At 48.0% G+C, this 12132-nt stretch overlaps 1 protein-coding gene across 7 annotated transcripts in view; it reads right to left on the reverse strand.

Moving 5' to 3' along the window:
- lrp1aa (low density lipoprotein receptor-related protein 1Aa) overlaps nt 1–12132 on the reverse strand; it is a 190604-nt gene that overhangs the window by 108173 nt on the left and 70299 nt on the right. For all 7 annotated transcript variants that reach the window (XM_058373888.1, XM_058373889.1, XM_058373887.1 and 4 more), the window contains exons 9-10: nt 6031–6220; nt 527–670 (exon numbers count right to left, since the gene is read on the reverse strand). In XM_058373888.1, coding sequence (XP_058229871.1) covers nt 527–670; nt 6031–6220 — 334 coding nt within the window. The remainder of the gene's footprint in view (nt 1–526; nt 671–6030; nt 6221–12132) is intronic.

Raw genomic sequence — 12132 nt, forward strand, 5'->3', positions numbered from 1 at the left:
AACCACAATAAATAATAATAAAAAGAAAAATGTTAAATTACTTTTAGAACTTTAATAAATATACAGAAAACAATTGATCAGATTGTTTTCTGCTTCTGTTGATAGAAAATATTATAATAAACAAGCAGCAAAATATATTAACAGAATTTACAGCAAAAAAAAGAAAAATTGTACTTGAGTGATATTTTAGTAGCAGGGGAAATGGAGAACATATGAAAACATTTTTATTTTCTTTAAATATTTTATTATTTTATTATTATGGAGAAGTGAGACATGGTGAATCAGTGGATTTCAGTGTGTCACCATGGAAACGATCAATACGGTCGACCGCTTAAGTAAACTGGAATTGGAACATTTCGCTCGGCGATTATTAAAGCAGGCGACCGATCAGTCCGCCGATTAAAGAGGAAAGTGTGGAAGATCAAACCTGAGATAATAATCTGATAAATAAAAGGATTTTTCAGCAGGAAGCCTTATTAAATATATTATTATTATTATTATTATTATTATTAATATAAAGACTGACTCTTGCAGGATTTCCCGTCACTGCCGAGGCTGAATCCAGAGCGACAGCGACATGTTCGGGTCTTGTGGCTGTTTCCCAATAAACAAATATCAGAACAACCACCGGGCTTCTGGAACTGATCCAACTCACACGCATGACTCCTCACTGAGAGAGAGAGAGAGAGAGAGAGAGGAGACACACACAAATAAATGATTAATTAATAATAAATAAATGCATATAAAAAAGAAAAGGGAATAAAAAATAATAAAAGGGAAAAATACATAATTAAAGAATTAACACATAATTAAGAAAGAAAGAAAGCACAGCATTAAGACAGCATAAATTTGGGGAATATAATGTAAAAATGTGAGGTGACTGTGTGGTGTTTGTGTGGTGTTTGTGTGGTGACTGTGAGGTGACTGTGTGGTGTTTGTGAGGTGTTTGTGGAGTTTGTGCGGTGATTGTGTGGTGTTTGTGAGGTGACTGTGTGGTGTTTGTGTGGTGATTGTGTGGTGTTTGTGTGGTGATTGTGAGGTGATTGTGTGGTGTTTGTGAGGTGACTGTATGGTGTTTGTGTGGTGTTTGTGTGATGTTTGTGAGGTGACTGAGGTGTTTGTGAGGTGACTGTGTGGTGTTTGTGTGGAGACTGTGTGGTGTTTGTGAGGAGTTTGTGAGGCGACTGTGAGGTGTTTGTGAGGTGACTGTGTGGTGTTTGTGTGGTGACTGTGTGGTGTTTGTGAGGTGACTGTGTGGTGTTTGTGTGGTGTTTGTGTGATGTTTGTGAGGTGACTGAGGTGTTTGTGAGGTGACTGTGTGATGTTTGTGTGGAGACTGTGTGGTGTTTGTGAGGAGTTTGTGAGGTGACTGTGAGGTGTTTGTGTGATGTTTGTGAGGTGACTGAGGTGTTTGTGAGGTGACTGTGTGGTGTTTGTGTGGAGACTGTGCGGTGTTTGTGTGGAGACTGTGTGGTGTTTGTGAGGTGACTGTGAGGTGTTTATGTGGTAACTGTGTGGTGTTTGTGAGGTGACAGTGTGGTGTTTGTGTGGTGATTGTGTGGTGTTTGTGTAGTGACTGTGTGGTGTTTGTGAGGTGATTGTGTGGTGTTTGTGAGGTGATTGTGTGGTGTTTGTGAGGTGACAGTTGTTTGTGAGGTGACTGTATGGTGATTGTGTGGTGTTTGTGAGGTGACAGTTGTTTGTGAGGTGACTGTGTGGTGTTTGTGAGGTGATTGTGTGGTGTTTGTGTGGTGTTTGTGTGATGTTTGTGAGGTGACTGAGGTGTTTGTGAGGTGACTGTGTGGTGTTTGTGTGGAGACTGTGCGGTGTTTGTGAGGAGTTTGTGAGGTAACTGTGAGGTGTTTGTGAGGTGATTGTGTGGTGTTTGTTAGGTGACAGTTGTTTGTGAGGTGACTGCATGGTGTTTGTGTGGAGTTTGTGTGATGTTTGTGAGGTGACTGTGCGGTGTTTGTGTGGAGACTGTGCGGTGTTTGTGTGGAGACTGTGCGGTGTTTGTGAGGTGACTGTGTGGTGTTTGTGAGGTGACAGTGTGGTGTTTGTGTGGTGATTGTGTGGTGTTTGTGTGGTGACTGTGTGGTGTTTGTGAGGTGATTGTATGGTGTTTGTGTGGAGTTTGTGTGATGTTTGTGAGGTGACTGTGTGGTGTTTGTGAGGAGTTTGTGAGGCGACTGTGAGGTGTTTGTGAGGTGACTGTGCGGTGTTTGTGTGGTGACTGGGTGGTGTTTGTGAGGTGACTGTGTGGTGTTTGTGAGGTGATTGTATGGTGTTTGTGTGGAGACTGTGTGGTGTTTGTGAGGTGACTGTGTGGTGTTTATGTGGTAACTGTGTGGTGTTTGTGAGGTGACAGTGTGGTGTTTGTGTGGTGATTGTGTGGTGTTTGTGTGGTGACTGTGTGGTGTTTGTGAGGTGATTGTGTGGTGTTTGTGAGGTGATTGTGTGGTGTTTGTGAGGTGACAGTTGTTTGTGAGGTGACTGTATGGTGATTGTGTGGTGTTTGTGAGGTGACAGTTGTTTGTGAGGTGACTGTGTGGTGTTTGTGAGGTGATTGTGTGGTGTTTGTGTGATGTTTGTGAGGTGACTGTATGGTGTTTGTGTGGTGTTTGTGTGATGTTTGTGAGGTGACTGAGGTGTTTGTGAGGTGACTGTGTGGTGTTTGTGTGGAGACTGTGTGGTGTTTGTGAGGAGTTTGTGAGGCGACTGTGAGGTGTTTGTGAGGTGACTGTGTGGTGTTTGTGTGGTGACTGTGTGGTGTTTGTGAGGTGACTGTGTGGTGTTTGTGTGGTGTTTGTGTGATGTTTGTGAGGTGACTGAGGTGTTTGTGAGGTGACTGTGTGATGTTTGTGTGGAGACTGTGTGGTGTTTGTGAGGAGTTTGTGAGGTGACTGTGAGGTGTTTGTGTGATGTTTGTGAGGTGACTGAGGTGTTTGTGAGGTGACTGTGTGGTGTTTGTGTGGAGACTGTGCGGTGTTTGTGTGGAGACTGTGTGGTGTTTGTGAGGTGACTGTGAGGTGTTTATGTGGTAACTGTGTGGTGTTTGTGAGGTGACAGTGTGGTGTTTGTGTGGTGATTGTGTGGTGTTTGTGTAGTGACTGTGTGGTGTTTGTGAGGTGATTGTGTGGTGTTTGTGAGGTGATTGTGTGGTGTTTGTGAGGTGACAGTTGTTTGTGAGGTGACTGTATGGTGATTGTGTGGTGTTTGTGAGGTGACAGTTGTTTGTGAGGTGACTGTGTGGTGTTTGTGAGGTGATTGTGTGGTGTTTGTGTGGTGTTTGTGTGATGTTTGTGAGGTGACTGAGGTGTTTGTGAGGTGACTGTGTGGTGTTTGTGTGGAGACTGTGCGGTGTTTGTGAGGAGTTTGTGAGGTAACTGTGAGGTGTTTGTGAGGTGATTGTGTGGTGTTTGTTAGGTGACAGTTGTTTGTGAGGTGACTGCATGGTGTTTGTGTGGAGTTTGTGTGATGTTTGTGAGGTGACTGTGCGGTGTTTGTGTGGAGACTGTGCGGTGTTTGTGTGGAGACTGTGCGGTGTTTGTGAGGTGACTGTGTGGTGTTTATGTGGTAACTGTGTGGTGTTTGTGAGGTGACAGTGTGGTGTTTGTGTGGTGATTGTGTGGTGTTTGTGTGGTGACTGTGTGGTGTTTGTGAGGTGATTGTATGGTGTTTGTGTGGAGTTTGTGTGATGTTTGTGAGGTGACTGTGTGGTGTTTGTGAGGAGTTTGTGAGGTGTTTGTGAGGTGACTGTGCGGTGTTTGTGTGGTGACTGGGTGGTGTTTGTGAGGTGACTGTGTGGTGTTTGTGAGGTGATTGTATGGTGTTTGTGTGGAGACTGTGTGGTGTTTGTGAGGTGACTGTGTGGTGTTTATGTGGTAACTGTGTGGTGTTTGTGAGGTGACAGTGTGGTGTTTGTGTGGTGATTGTGTGGTGTTTGTGTGGTGACTGTGTGGTGTTTGTGAGGTGATTGTGTGGTGTTTGTGAGGTGATTGTGTGGTGTTTGTGAGGTGACAGTTGTTTGTGAGGTGACTGTATGGTGATTGTGTGGTGTTTGTGAGGTGACAGTTGTTTGTGAGGTGACTGTGTGGTGTTTGTGAGGTGATTGTGTGGTGTTTGTGTGATGTTTGTGAGGTGACTGAGGTGTTTGTGAGGTGACTGTGTGGTGTTTGTGTGGAGACTGTGCGGTGTTTGTGAGGAGTTTGTGAGGTGACTGTGAGGTGTTTGTGAGGTGATTGTGTGGTGTTTGTTAGGTGACAGTTGTTTGTGAGGTGACTGCATGGTGTTTGTGTGGAGTTTGTGTGATGCTTGTGTGGAGACTGTGCGGTGTTTGTGTGGAGACTGTGCGGTGTTTGTGTGGAGACTGTGTGGTGTTTGTGAGGTGACTGTGTGGTGTTTATGTGGTAACTGTGTGGTGTTTGTGAGGTGACAGTGTGGTGACTGTGTGGTGTTTGTGTGGTGATTGTGTGGTGTTTGTGTGGTGTTTGTGTGGTAACTGTGGTGTTTGTGTGGTGCTTGCAAGATGTTTGTGAGGTGATTGTGTGATGTTTGTGAGGTGACAGGTGTTTGTGAGGTGGCTGTGTGGTGTTTGTGAGGAGTTTGTGAGGTGTTTGTGAGGTGATTGTGTGGTGTTTGTTAGGTGACAGTTGTTTGTGAGGTGACTGTATGATGTTTGTGTGGAGTTTGTGTGATGTTTGTGAGGTGACTGTATGGTGTTTGTGTGGAGACTGTGCAGTGTTTGTGTGGAGACTGTGTGGTGTTTGTGAGGTGACTGTGTGGTGTTTATGTGGTAACTGTGTGGTGTTTGTGAGGTGACAGTGTGGTGTTTGTGTGGTGATTGTGTGGTGTTTGTGTGGTGACTGTGTGGTGTTTGTGAGGTGATTGTGTGGTGTTTGTGTGGTAACTGTGGTGTTTGTGTGGTGCTTGCGAGATGTTTGTGAGGTGACTGTGAGGTGTTTGTGAGGTGATTGTGTGGTGTTTGTGAGGTGACAGTTGTTTGTGAGGTGACTAGGTTTGTTTGTGTGGTGATTGTGTGGAGTTTGTGTGGTGACTGTGTGGTGTTTGTGAGGTGATTGTGTGGTGTTTGTGAGGTGGCTGAGGTGTTTGTGAGGTGACTGGTGTTTGTGCGGTGACTGTGTGGTGTTTGTGAGGTGTTTGTGTGGTGACTGTGTGGTGTCTGTGTGGTGTTTGTGAGGTGTTTGTATGGTAACTGTGGTGTTTGTGTGGTGTTTGTGAGGTGGCTGAGGTGTTTGTGAGGTGACTGTGGTGTTTGTGCGGTGACTGTGTGGTGTTTGTGAGGTGACTGTGCGGTGTTTGTGTGGAGACTGTGTTGTGTTTGTGAGGTGACTGTGTGGTGTCTGTGTGCAGACTGTGTGGTGTTTGTGAGGTGTTTGTGGTGTTTGTGAGGTGACTGTGATTGTGTGGTGTTTGTGTGGTGATTGTGTGGTGATTGTGTGGTGTTCATGAGGTGTTTGTGTGGTGATTGTGTGGTGTTTATAAGGTGTTTGTGTGGTGATTGTGGGGTGGTTGTGTGGAGTTCATGAGGTGTTTGTGTGGTGATTGTGTGGTGTTCATGAGGTGTTTGTGTGGTGATTGTGTGGTGTTCATGAGGTGTTTGTGTGGTGTTCATGAGGTGTTTGTGTGGTGATTGTGTGGTGTTCATGAGGTGTTTGTGTGGTGATTGTGTGGTGTTCATGAGGTGTTTGTGTGGTGATTGTGTGGTGTTCATGAGGTGTTTGTGTGGTGATTGTGTGGTGTTCATGAGGTGTTTGTGTGGTGATTGTGTGGTGTTCATGAGGTGTTTGTGTGGTGTTCATGAGGTGATTGTGTGGTGATTGTGTGGTGTTTATAAGGTGTTTGTGTGGTGTTCATGATGTGTTTGTGTGGTGTTTGTGTGGTGTTTATAAGGTGTTTGTGTGGAGTTTATGAGGTGTTTGTGTGACTGAATGTACATATGTGTGTATTAGAGTGTGTGTAAGGTTGGACTGTACCATGTGCAGTGAAACTGCAGGGGTGTTCGTGTACCTGGAGGTTGGCATCTCTGGTGATAGACATGCAGAGCTCCGCCCTTATCCACTCGCGTCACCACCTGATAGTCAGAGCTGTTAAAGCGATTCACGCGAATCACACTCGTCTTCGGCTGCAGGTTCACGTTGTCCGAGTTCGTGGCATAAAGATAATTCTCAAAAACAGTCAGTCCATAAAGATGTTCGATCTGAGAGAGAGAGACGGGGGTGGGGTTGGGTGGACAGGGAGAGAGAATGATGACGTGTGTGTGTGTACCAGTAGCCCCTGTATGATGGTGTCTGTGTGTGTTTGTGTGTGTGTGTGTGTACCAGTAGCCCCTGTATGATGGTGTCTGTGTGTGTTTGTGTGTGTGTGTGTGTACCAGTAGCCCCTGTATGATGGTGTCTGTGTGTGTTTGTGTGTGTGTGTGTGTACCAGTAGCCCCTGTATGATGGTGTCTGTGTGTGTTTGTGTGTGTGTGTGTGTACCAGTAGCCCCTGTATGATGGTGTCTGTGTGTGTTTGTGTGTGTGTGTGTGTACCAGTAGCCCCTGTATGATGGTGTCTGTGTGTGTTTGTGTGTGTGTGTGTGTACCAGTAGCCCCTGTATGATGGTGTCTGTGTGTGTGTTTGTGTGTGTGTGTGTACCAGTAGCCCCTGTATGATGGTGTCTGTGTGTGTGTGTGTGTGTGTACCAGTAGCCCCTGTATGATGGTGTCTGTGTGTGTTTGTGTGTGTGTGTGTGTACCAGTAGCCCCTGTATGATGGTGTCTGTGTGTGTTTGTGTGTGTGTGTGTGTACCAGTAGCCCCTGTATGATGGTGTCTGTGTGTGTTTGTGTGTGTGTGTGTGTACCAGTAGCCCCTGTATGATGGTGTCTGTGTGTGTTTGTGTGTGTGTACCAGTAGCCCCTGTATGATGGTGTCTGTGTGTGTGTGTGTGTGTGTGTGTGTACCAGTAGCCCCTGTATGATGGTGTCTGTGTGTGTTTGTGTGTGTGTACCAGTAGCCCCTGTATGATGGTGTCTGTGTGTGTTTGTGTGTGTGTGTGTGTACCAGTAGCCCCTGTATGATGGTGTCTGTGTGTGTTTGTGTGTGTGTGTGTGTACCAGTAGCCCCTGTATGATGGTGTCTGTGTGTGTTTGTGTGTGTGTACCAGTAGCCCCTGTATGATGGTGTCTGTGTGTGTGTGTGTGTGTGTGTGTGTACCAGTAGCCCCTGTATGATGGTGTCTGTGTGTGTTTGTGTGTGTGTGTGTGTACCAGTAGCCCCTGTATGATGGTGTCTGTGTGTGTGTTTGTGTGTGTGTGTGTGTACCAGTAGCCCCTGTATGATGGTGTCTGTGTGTGTTTGTGTGTGTGTGTGTGTACCAGTAGCCCCTGTATGATGGTGTCTGTGTGTGTTTGTGTGTGTGTGTGTACCAGTAGACCCTGTATGACTGTGTGTGTGTGTGTGTGTGTGTGTACCAGTAGCCCCTGTATGATGGTGTCTGTGTGTGTGTGTGTGTACCAGTAGCCCCTATATGATGGTGTCTGTGTGTGTTTGTGTGTGTGTGTGTGTGTACCAGTAGCCCCTGTATGATGGTGTCTGTGTGTGTGTTTGTGTGTGTGTGTGTGTACCAGTAGCCCCTGTATGATGGTGTCTGTGTGTGTTTGTGTGTGTGTGTGTGTACCAGTAGCCCCTGTATGATGGTGTCTGTGTGTGTTTGTGTGTGTGTGTGTACCAGTAGCCCCTGTATGATGGTGTCTGTGTGTGTGTTTGTGTGTGTGTGTGTGTACCAGTAGCCCCTGTATGATGGTGTCTGTGTGTGTGTTTGTGTGTGTGTGTGTACCAGTAGCCCCTGTATGATGGTGTCTGTGTGTGTGTGTGTGTGTGTACCAGTAGCCCCTGTATGATGGTGTCTGTGTGTGTGTTTGTGTGTGTGTGTACCAGTAACCCCTGTATGATGGTGTCTGTGTGTGTGTTTGTGTGTGTGTGTACCAGTAACCCCTGTATGATGGTGTCTGTGTGTGTGTTTGTGTGTGTGTGTGTGTGTGTACCAGTAACCCCTGTATGATGGTGTCTGTGTGTGTGTTTGTGTGTGTGTGTGTACCAGTAACCCCTGTATGATGGTGTCTGTGTGTGTGTGTTTGTGTGTGTGTGTGTGTGTGTACCAGTAGACCCTGTATGACGGTGTGTGTGTGTGTACCAGTAGCCCCTGTATGACTGTGTGTGTGTGTGTACCAGTAGACCCTGTATGACGGTGTGTGTGTGTGTACCAGTAGACCCTGTATGACGGTGTGTGTGTGTGTACCAGTAGCCCCTGTATGACAGTGTGTATGTGTGTGTACCAGTAGACCCTGTATGACGGTGTGTGTGTGTGTGTGTGTACCAGTAGACCCTGTATGACAGTGTGTGTGTGTGTGTGTGTGTACCAGTAGACCCTGTATGACGGTGTGTGTGTGTGTGTACCAGTAGACCCTGTATGACGGTGTGTGTGTGTGTACCAGTAGCCCCTGTATGATGGTGTGTGTGTGTGTGTACCAGTAGCCCCTGTATGATGGTGTCTGTGTGTGTGTACCAGTAGACCCTGTATGACGGTGTGTGTGTGTGTACCAGTAGCCCCTGTATGATGGTGTCTGTGTGTGTGTACCAGTAGACCCTGTATGACTGTGTGTGTGTGTGTGTACCAGTAGACCCTGTATGACTGTGTGTGTGTGTGTGTGTGTGTGTGTGTACCAGTAGACCCTGTATGACGGTGTGTGTGTGTGTGTACCAGTAGACCCTGTATGACGGTGTGTGTGTGTGTACCAGTAGACCCAGTATGACTGTGTGTGTGTGTGTGTGTTTGTGTGTTTGTGTGTGTGTGTACCAGTAACCCCTGTATGATGGTGTCTGTGTGTGTGTGTTTGTGTGTGTGTGTGTGTGTACCAGTAGACCCTGTATGACAGTGTGTGTGTGTGTGTGTGTGTACCAGTAGCCCCTGTATGACGGTGTGTGTGTGTGTACCAGTAGACCCTGTATGACGGTGTGTGTGTGTGTACCAGTAGACCCTGTATGACGGTGTGTGTGTGTGTACCAGTAGACCCTGTATGACGGTGTGTGTGTGTGTACCAGTAGACCCTGTATGACTGTGTGTGTGTGTGTGTGTGTACCAGTAGCCCCTGTATGATGGTGTCTGTGTGTGTGTACCAGTAGACCCTGTATGACAGAGTGTGTGTGTGTGTGTGTACCAGTAGCCCCTGTATGACGGTGTGTGTGTGTGTACCAGTAGACCCTGTATGACGGTGTGTGTGTGTGTACCAGTAGCCCCTGTATGACGGTGTGTGTGTGTGTGTGTGTGTGTACCAGTAGCCCCTGTATGACTGTGTGTGTGTGTGTGTGTGTGTGTGTACCAGTAGCCCCTGTATGACGGTGTGTGTGTGTGTACCAGTAGACCCTGTATGACTGTGTGTGTGTGTGTGTGTGTGTGTACCAGTAGCCCCTGTATGACGGTGTGTGTGTGTGTACCAGTAGACCCTGTATGACAGTGTGTGTGTGTGTGTGTGTACCAGTAGACCCTGTATGACGGTGTGTGTGTGTGTGTACCAGTAGACCCTGTATGACAGTGTGTGTGTGTGTGTGTACCAGTAGCCCCTGTATGATGGTGTCTGTGTGTGTGTGTGTGTGTACCACTAGACCCTGTATGATGGTGTCTGTGTGTGTGTGTGTGTACCAGTAGACCCTGTATGATGGTGTCTGTGTGTGTGTGTGTTTGTGTGTGTGTGTGTGTGTACCAGTAGCCCCTATATGATGGTGTCTGTGTGTGTGTGTGTGTGTGTGTACCAGTAGCCCCTGTATGATGGTGTCTGTGTGTGTGTGTGTGTGTGTGTGTGTGTACCAGTAGCCCCTGTATGATGGTGTCTGTGTGTGTGTACCAGTAGCCCCTGTATGATGGTGTCTGTGTGTGTGTGTTTGTGTGTGTGTACCTGTAGCCCCTGTATGACGGGGTGTGTGTGTGTGTGTCTGTGTACCAGTAGCCCCTGTATGATGGTGTCTGTGTGTGTGTGTGTGTGTACCAGTAGCCCCTGTATGATGGTGTCTGTGTGTGTGTTTGTGTGTGTGTACCAGTAACCCCTGTATGATGGTGTCTGTGTGTGTGTTTGTGTGTGTGTGTGTACCAGTAACCCCTGTATGATGGTGTCTGTGTGTGTGTTTGTGTGTGTGTGTCTGTGTACCTGTAGCCCCTGTATGACGGGGTGTGTGTGTGTGTGTCTGTGTACCTGTAGCCCCTGTATGACGGGGTGTGTGTGTGTGTCTGTGTACCTGTAGCCCCTGTATGACGGGGTGTGGGTTTGTGTGTGTGTGTCTGTGTACCTGTAGCCCCTGTATGACGGGGTGTGTGTGTGTGTGTGTGTCTGTGTACCTGTAGCCCCTGTATGACGGGGTGTGTGTGTGTGTCTGTGTACCTGTAGCCCCTGTATGACGGGGTGTGTGTTTGTGTGTGTGTGTCTGTGTACCTGTAGCCCCTGTATGACGGGGTGTGTGTTTGTGTGTGTGTGTCTGTGTACCTGTAGCCCCTGTATGACGGGGTGTGTGTGTGTGTCTGTGTACCTGTAGCCCCTGTATGACGGGGTGTGTGTGTGTGTGTGTCTGTGTACCTGTAGCCCCTGTATGACGGGGTGTATGTTTGTGTGTGTGTGTCTGTGTACCTGTAGCCACTGTATGACGGGGTGTATGTTTGTGTGTGTGTGTCTGTGTACCTGTAGCCACTGTATGACGGGGTGTGTGTGTGTCTGTGTACCTGTAGCCCCTGTATGACGGGGTGTGTGTGTGTGTGTGTCTGTGTACCTGTAGCCCCTGTATGACGGGGTGTGTGTGTACATGTAGCCCCTGTATGACGGTGTGTGTGTGTGTGTGTACCTGTAGCCCCTGTATGACGGGGTGTATGTTTGTGTGTGTGTGTCTGTGTACCTGTAGCCACTGTATGACGGGGTGTGTGTGTGTGTGTGTCTGTGTACCTGTAGCCACTGTATGACGGGGTGTGTGTGTGTGTGTGTCTGTGTACCTGTAGCCCCTGTATGACGGGGTGTGTGTGTACATGTAGCCCCTGTATGACGGGGTGTGTGTGTGTCTGTGTACCTGTAGCCACTGTATGACGGGGTGTGTGTGTGTGTGTGTCTGTGTACCTGTAGCCACTGTATGACGGGGTGTGTGTGTGTGTGTGTCTGTGTACCTGTAGCCCCTGTATGACGGGGTGTGTGTTTGTGTGTGTGTGTCTGTGTACCTGTAGCCCCTGTATGACGGGGTGTGTGTATGTGTGTGTCTGTGTACCTGTAGCCCCTGTATGACGGTGTGTGTGTGTACATGTAGCCCCTGTATGACGGTGTGTGTGTGTCTGTGTACCTGTAGCCCTTGTATGACGGGGTGTGTGTGTGTGTGTGTGTGTCTCTGTACCTGTAGCCCCTGTATGACGGGGTGTGTGTGTGTGTCTGTGTACCTGTAGCCCCTGTATGACGGTGTGTGTGTGTGTGTGTGTACATGTAGCCCCTGTATGACGGTGTGTGTGTGTGTGTGTACCTGTAGCCCCTGTATGACGGGGTGTGTGTTTGTGTGTGTGTGTGTCTGTGTACCTGTAGCCCTTGTATGACGGGGTGTGTGTGTGTGTGTGTGTGTCTGTGTACCTGTAGCCCCTGTATGACGGGGTGTGTGTGTGTGTGTGTGTCTGTGTACCTGTAGCCCCTGTATGACAGGGTGTGTGTGTGTGTGTCTGTGTACCTGTAGCCCCTGTATGACGGGGTGTGTGTTTGTGTGTGTGTGTCTGTGTACCTGTAGCCCCTGTATGACGGGGTGTGTGTTTGTGTGTGTGTGTGTGTGTGCATACCAGTAGCCCCTGTATCAGAGTGTTTGTGTGTGTGTGTGTGTACCTGTAGCCCCTGTAGCCCTTGTATGACGGTGTGTGTGTGTGTGTGTACCAGTAGACCCTGTATGACGGTGTGTGTGTGTGTACCTGTAGCCCCTGTAGCCCCTGTATGACGGTGTGTATGTGTGTGTGTGTGTGTGTGTGTGTGTACCAGTAGACCCTGTATGACGGTGTGTGTGTGTGTACCAGTAGACCCTGTATGACGGTGTGTGTGTGTGTGTGTGTACCTGTAGCCCCTGTAT

Source organism: Hemibagrus wyckioides, linkage group LG21 (assembly GCF_019097595.1).
Source record: "Hemibagrus wyckioides isolate EC202008001 linkage group LG21, SWU_Hwy_1.0, whole genome shotgun sequence".
NCBI classification, from domain to species: Eukaryota; Metazoa; Chordata; class Actinopteri; order Siluriformes; family Bagridae; genus Hemibagrus; species Hemibagrus wyckioides.